Source organism: Rhincodon typus, chromosome 30 (genome assembly GCF_021869965.1).
Source record: "Rhincodon typus isolate 14 chromosome 30, sRhiTyp1.1, whole genome shotgun sequence".
In the NCBI taxonomy this organism is placed as follows: Eukaryota; Metazoa; Chordata; class Chondrichthyes; order Orectolobiformes; family Rhincodontidae; genus Rhincodon; species Rhincodon typus.
The window spans coordinates 1,649,679-1,657,509 of NC_063361.1; the positions used below are offsets into that span (position 1 = coordinate 1,649,679).

The 7,831-nt window shown below is 42.5% G+C and overlaps 1 protein-coding gene across 2 annotated transcripts in view; it reads right to left on the bottom strand.

The window, feature by feature from the left end:
* Nucleotides 1-990: 990 nt before the first annotated feature.
* The window catches only part of rnf113a (ring finger protein 113A), a 20,704-nt gene continuing 13,863 nt past the window's right edge, over nt 991-7,831 (bottom strand). For both annotated transcript variants that reach the window (XM_048614541.1, XM_048614540.1), the window contains 3 exons: nt 4,886-4,979; nt 4,613-4,719; nt 991-1,154 (listed from right to left, as the gene is read on the bottom strand). In XM_048614541.1, coding sequence (XP_048470498.1) covers nt 1,069-1,154; nt 4,613-4,719; nt 4,886-4,979 — 287 coding nt within the window. In that variant the 3' untranslated portion in view covers nt 991-1,068. The remainder of the gene's footprint in view (nt 1,155-4,612; nt 4,720-4,885; nt 4,980-7,831) is intronic.

Here is a 7,831-nt window from a genome sequence, read left to right on the forward strand (position 1 = left end):
CCACCCCTGACCTCATCACAAAACCAGCCCAGCTCGTCCCCGCTTCCTTGACCTGTCCATCTTTTCTCCCATCTATCTGCTCCTCCCACCTCACTGACCGACCCCCATCCCCATCTCCTACCTACTAGCCTCATCCCTGCCTCCTTGACCAGTCTGTCTTCCCTCAACTGACCAACCCCCATCCCAAATCCCTACCTACACTCACCTTTACTGGCTCCATCCCCGCCTCCTTGACCTGTCCGTCTTCTCTCCACCTATCTGCTCCTTTATCCACCTTCCCCTCCCCCCCTCTCTCTATTTATTCCAGAACTCCCTTCCCCTCCCCTATCTCTGAAGAAGGGTCTAGGCCCGAAACGTCAGCTTTCCTGCTCCTCTGATGCTGCTTGGCCTGCTGTGTTCATCCAGCTCTACACCTTGTTATCTCAAAGTTAAAATGTCAAGCATTACTTTCCTAGAATAAATAGAAAAATAAAGAAATACGGCAATAGTTAACATAAAAGCCCTTCTTAATATAAACCAGAAAATAAAGGAATAAAGTTGAAATTCCAACTGTCCTCTGCTTATCTCACTCTCCAGGAGACCTCAGCTGCTTGCTCTTGACGCTGCTGCTGCAGATTCTGGGGGATCTCCCTCACAGCTCACTCTTCCCATATTCGGCCATGATGCCATCAATGCTGTTGAAGGTGAAGGTGCCACCTCCCTCATCTCCCACTACTGCCACCAGAACATGCCTGGGCAGGACCCACTCGCACTCCGAGTTACCGCTACAGGTGCCTCGTCGGGTCCACGCTGAGGCCAGGAGTGAAGAAAAGAAACACCAAGAGAGAGAAAAAAAAAGAAAAAAAAGAAAGAAGGAAGGAAAAAACAGACAGAGCTGGCAAACTCCAGCTGAAGTGTGCTACTCCACCGCCATCTTGGATCTCAGGTTCATTGCAAATTAATTGCAGTATTTAAAAAACAGCTGGTTGCTGGTGTGCATAACAAAAGAAAGTTTTCTAAAACAAATATCTTTAGTTTGATAAAATAAATTGAAGCTTGGTACATATTCTGCACAGATCGAGGGGAGAGTTATTCTGTTGGCTCCACTTCATCTGCAGAGTTGGAATGGTCTGATAGGTGCTCAGCTTTATGCTTTGCCAGTTTTGCCATGAGTTCTGAAATAGAAAAGGTAAAATAAATTGTGGTATGTTGTTTTGTTTTACCCAGTATGCCTCTGATTCAATGCTCGAGGCAGCCTCAGTGCTCATGGGTCAAGAAGGAGGAAATAAAACCAAGTCCCAGTTCCCAATTCTGGTCCCTTATGCAGCAACTCCTGTTGGGGCAGAGAGTTTTCATTGATGTCAGGACCAAGTACGTTACAATGTCTATCTGCAGCTTGGCTCACTGTGTGCTGGGCGAGCAAGCGCATGGAGTACCAGGATGTGGAAGATCTTTGTCCCCATGGCCAGGGATATGAGATGAATTACAGTCTTCACCCTAGTAACAATAATTTACTCAGCAAGGGACAGATCTTGACATCTCTCTGGCATATTGGTCAGTACTGTTCACTGGGCTACAATGAGCCAAGGGTGGAACTTTCACAGCCCGACAAATTTGACAATGATTGTAAGCATGCAGCCTACTTTGGTCTCTTTGTTGATACAGGCTCTACACTATCATTTGAGTGTGACTTATAACAGAAAGCTGGAGTTGAATGCCTTAGGGAGTTAAGCAGAGGAAAGAGGTTTTGTGTTTTTCTTTGCCTAAATAAAGCAGCTGATTGGTGAATATTTCTAGTCCCTGAAGAAAGGTCTTCAGCTTGTACTTCGGTCTCTAATCATTTTATTTCTCTTTCTTGTTGGTATAGGAGCGTACCCCCAACAGGGGACAATAACTCAAGAAGCAGGCAGGATTCAGGCAAGTGGAAGATGTTTATTCAAGCAAAAACCAGTTAATGCAGGGAGAGAATCAAACAATCTTACTCGAATCAGAGGGGAGATCAATGATACACTTGAATTTTACAAAGTACAGCATTTTTATTTACTTTGTGTTACAATACTCAAATACAACGTAGTCACTGTCCTTCCCCTTAATCCAAACACCCAGTCCCATGGGACGCCTTATCAATGAATGATAGGCATTCCTAAGGACAGCCTAGTCATTATACTAGTCATTGTAATCTCTGGGCCTTGGGATCTTTCTGTCCAGCTTATTAATTTCCATTCGAAAAGTTATTGGTTATACTCCTTCTAGTCTGTTCTAGATTTTCTTATCTTTAAGGGCTGTCTGAATTTTGTTATTCATGGTATTATGTGTGCCGCCTTTATCAAATTTAATCATTCCTTTTATATATAATTATATACGTAAAACAAAAATCAGTTAGTTTTAACTAATTGCTATATGACTAATTCCTACTAAGGTTAGTTATAAAGTGTAAAGTTATACAGCAACAATTTTTACTACTAGCATTTTGTAGCAAATGAGTTGGACCCAACTATCTTGTTTAGGGCATAAGATAAGGCATGTCCTAAAGCTAATTAACTTTCGCTTCTAGGTTTAAATGCTTTTTCCCTGCTGCTTACATTATGTTCTGGTTATATGTTGAAACTTACTTCTGTGATTATTTGAATAATTCTTTAACTAGAGGCTATTTCTCAATAAGAGCTAATCTTAATAAAAAGCTAATATTACAAAATATCTTTAGTTGGTTTTTTTGCAGCTGTTTAAGGAGTTAATCTGATTGGTTCATGAGTTAAGATTTACACCCGTGGTGCTATGTCTTCAGTGAGATAATGTCTTTTCATTAATGAGACTACAGTCATTTGTTCTTAGGCATCATCCTATCAAAAATGTCTCAGATGATGGGTTGCAGGGCCTTTGTATGACCTTGGGTAGCTCTATTCCAAGGTACTATTATGTTTCACTTTAAGTGTTAGAGCAGACTGCCCCATTTTGTTTAGTTCTTGTTGGCCATTTTGTGTCTTTCAAACATAGGCCACTTTGTATGGACAGGTACAGGTGACCCCTACAGTTGGGTACAAGATTGATACTGATGTGTTCAATGAATTTTTTAAAATGTGGAAAGCAGGAGATTTCTCAAGTGTGAAAAGCAAAGATACCAGGGTAATTAATTTAATAGAACACAACAGCAATGGCAGGACAGGTGATGTGTTGCTGCTGCAGCATATGAGACCTGCTGGACAATGTGATTGAGAGTGAACACATCTGTAAGTAAGTGTTTACAGCTTGAACAACTTCAGATCTGCACTGAGGAGCTGGAGTGTGTATTTCAGACATTGTACCCATCGGGGAGGGGAAAGTTACCTGGGAAGCTTGCTCTAGGAGGTACTCGCCCTCTCTGATTAGGTCATTCAAATCTGTCCTGTGATCAGGAACACGAGGATGTGACTGTAGATGATGCATGTAGTGAATGTAAGAGGTAGCTTTTGAGGAGTCTCAGCCCCTGCAACTGTCCAGTACATTCTTGTGAACTATATGGATGAGAGCAAATACTACAGAGAAGATGAGCAAACTGACCATAGCACCTTGGTATCAGGAGCCATTCAGGAGACTGGGGGGGCAGGATATAGAATTGTAGTAGTAGCAGGGAACAGTATAATTAGAGGGGATAGATTTGTTTTCTTTTGCCATGAGTATGAGTCCTGAAGAATGCTTTACTTGCCCGACGCCGGGGATATGGACATTTCTTTAGGGATAAGGACACTTCCTCAGGGATGGAGAGGGAATTGGAGCGGGAGGGAGGGATTTAGCTTTCATCATCCATGTTGGTACTCATGGAAGGTCAAGAGAAGTAATTTCAGAATGAGGAGCTGCCCATTTAAGACAGAGATGAGGAAGATTTTCTTCTTTCAGAGGACAGTGGAATTTTTTAATCTCACAAAGTGGAGAGGCTGGGTTGTTCATATATTCAAGGCTGATATGGGCAGATTCTTAATCAGTGTGGGGATTAATGATTATCGGGATAAGGCAAGAAAAAAGTGGAGTTGAAGATTATCGAATCAACCATGTTCTTGTTGAATAGATTTGATGGGCCAAATGACCTACTTCTACCCGAGTCTTATCGCAGAGCTACTTATTTTAATCCCATTTCATGACTCTTCCTCATACATTACAGAACTGGGGAAAGAGGTGCCTGCCTCGTAGCCACTGTGGAGCATCTGCTGTCTTATCCAACCCTCAAATGGATCATCAATCTGGATTAGAAACCTGCAGCTTTGTAAACTCTCTGTCTTATGCCAGATTTCTGTTACTCTGCTCAATGCCTCAATGAATACAGATGTATGGTAGGGCTGTGTTTCATGACTGAACATGTAACAGAGAGCCTGGGCCAGTTATTCGGAGAACAAGTTCAAATCCCGCCAAAGGCAATTTGAAAATCTGGATTCTTAAAGAATCATCATTCTCTTTACAACACTGGGTAATATATACCAGGCTCTCCAGTGACATCCACAGTCTGAGACTCAGTGTGTGTTCACAGACTATTCCTGAAAAATGATGCTCAGAAGGGAATGTGATGCTTGATCAGAAAACTCACTCCAAAAAATAAATATTGAGTGGCTGCCACCAAATGCCAACTCACCATACTGCTGAACGTAAAGGAAAAAGCACGCACCTTTGGCTGGGTTGAAGACTCCATTGGTCTGCTCATTACACACATAACAACGCTTAGATTTGCGGTAATGTTGCAGAGCACAGCTTTCACAGAAATAGTGTTTACATCTGAGAAAGAACAGGCAGCTTGTTAAGTAACATGGACATTCCCAATGAATAGGCAGATCATTACATATCAGGCATCCCACAGATAACAAATTATTACACAACAGTAATCAATTTACTGGATAAACATACAAAAATACTGCGCCCTTTCCGTGACAAACCAACTTACTTGGTGATTACAGGATTGGTAAAGGAATTTCTGCAAATGAAACACTTAAAGGGAAGATCATCATCATCACTGCTTACTTCGTAGTTCTCATCATCTGCAAATAAAAGGTATTTTGTGGTGAGAAACCATTTTACTGTGCAATCCCTGAAATGCTGAAACCTCTAGGAATATTACATGTATCCCAAGGAGGAACAGCACCCCAATGAAGTTAAGTGCACACCACTAGAGAACAGTTTGGCTAGACAAGTTGCATTTCATTTTGATCAACTCTTCAACAACCAATACCAGGTTATTTCCCTGATGTGGAGGTGCAGGTGTTGGACTGGAGTGGACAAGGTCAAAAGTTACACAACACCAGGTAATAGTCCAACAGGTTTATTTGAAACCACAAGCTGTTGGATCGTTGCTCCTTCGTCAGGTGAAGTGAAGAGAGAACCCAGGCAAAGAATTTATTTTCAAAGAGACCAAAAAAAAATCATACAAATGGTGGGAGTGGAGTGGAGTGTCGACAGGCTGAATAATAGGTCTCTGCAGGTGATCAAAAGTGTCAGACGGTGTGAGTAAAGCGTTGACAGCTGAATAAAGGGACAATCATAATCCGATTAATTGAGGCAGAGAGATAATTACAAAACATTAAAAATAAGGTGGTGCTGGAGAAAATTCAAATGACTAAAATAACATGCTAGATATAAAAGTTGCATGCCGAGGGTCTTGCCAAAGTAACAAGTAACCCAAACTATACAAACTAATTAAGGTAGAGAGACCATAATCAGTTATCAAGGTGATGGTGTCAAAACAGGACCGTAAGGACGATTTTACAGATACAGAAGTGTGGTGGGATCACACGTAGCATGACATGAACCCAAGATCACAGTTTGGGCCATCTTCATGCATACGGAATTTGGCTATCAGTTTCTGCTCAGTAATTTTGCGTTGTTGTCTATCTCGAAGACCACCTTGTATGACGCTTACCCGAAGATAAGAGGCTGAATGTCTTTGACCGCTGAAGTGTTTCCCGACTGGGAGGGAACACCAGACAGGAATGTTCCCTCCCAGTCAGGGAACACTTCAGCTGTCAAGGACATTCAGCCTCTGATCTTTGGGTAAGCGTCCTCCAAGGCAGCCTTCATGATACACAGCAACGTAGAATCACGGAGCAGAAACTGACAGCCAAGTTTCGTACCCATGAAGACGGCCCCAACCGTGGTCTTGGGTTCATGTCGCGCTACGTACGACCCCACCACACTGTTCTGTGAAATCTTCCTTACTATCCTGTTTTGATAACTCATGATCTCTCTACATTAACTAGCTTGTACAGTTTTGATTACTTGTTACTTTAGTTAGAACCTCGGTATATGACTCTTATATCTAGTATGTTATGCCAGTCATTTGGTTTGTCTTCAGCAACACCTTATTTTTAATGTTTTGTAATTATATCTCTCTGCCTCAAGTAATCAGATTATAGTAATCTCTTCGATTGTTATTCAGGTGTTGACATTTTACTCACACTGTCTGACACTTTTGATTAGAAGCCTATTACGTGGCCTGTTGACACTCCACTCACACCATTTGTAAGATCTTTTGATCTCTCTGATTATAAAGTCTGTGCCTGGGTGCTCTCTTCACTTCACCCGACAAAGGGGCAGCGTTTCGACGGCTTGTGATTTCAAATAAACCTGTTGGACTATAACCTGCTGTTGTGCGACTTTTAAGGTTATTTGCCAACTGCCTTCAAAACAGACAGTGACCACACTTCATAAATACTGGACTGTGGATGAGTTTAGAACGCTGAAAGTGTGAAAGACAGTGTGTATAAAAGTGTGCAAATCCAAAGTAAGTTGTCCAACAAAGAATTCAACATCGTGTAAAAACCATTGATGTCAATTGATACTGCCAATAAAATGATCGGTTTTACAAGTTAGCTTTGGATAAAAAATGGAGCCCAAAAAAGTTGGGTAAATTTAACAAAAATTATTACAAACTCTGAAAATACCATTGGGATGTATAAAGAGTTAAAATGGGCGACAACCCCGGGATGCCACATATGCTGGCTGCTGCCACGTTTAACCTCTAGATCAATTTCATGATTTCTAAAACAATTAAGAACCCATATTTATGGTTGGAGCATTCATTCAATAAGAGATTGGCAAACATAGGTTGCAGCCTTACTTTTAGTAATAACTTGGTCTAATTCCTGAACCACTCATTGATTGATGTCTTCAGCATATGAACTGTGCAAAGTGCAAATTGTTCTTATTCCACAGCAAACTGGGAAAAAAAAACTGATGCTTGTCTGGTGCATCTCTAACACAGGATCTAAAACTCTCCAGACTCCTCACAAAAGAGTGGCACAATCTTCAGAGACAACAAGGTGTAGAGCTGGATGAACACAGCAGGCCAAGCAGCATCATAGGAGCAGGAAGGCTGACGTTTCGGGCCTAGACCCTTCATCAGAAATGGGGGAGGGGAAGGGGTTTCTGAAATAAATAGGGAGAGAGGGGGAGGCGGATAGAAGATGGAGAGAGGAGAAGATAGGTGGAGAGAAAACAGACAGGTCAAAGAGGCGGGGATGGAGCCAGTAAAGGTGAGTGTAGGTGGGGAGGTAGGGAGGAGATAGATCAGTCCAGGGAGGACGGACAGGTAAAGGGGGCGGGATGAGGTTACTAGGTAGGAGATGGAGGTGCGGCTTGAAGTGGGAGGAGGGGATAGGCGGGAGGAAGAACAGGTTAGGGAGGCGGGGACGAGCTGGGCTGGTTTTGGGATGCGGTAGGGAGGGGAGATTTTGAAGCTTGTGAAATCCACATTGATACCATTGGGCTGCAGGGTTCCCAAGCGGAATATGAGTTGCTGTTCCTGCTTCAAAATCTCCCCTCCCGTTACCGCATCCCAAAACCAGCCCAGCTCATCCCCACCTCCCTAACCTGTTCTTCCTCCCGCCTATCCCCC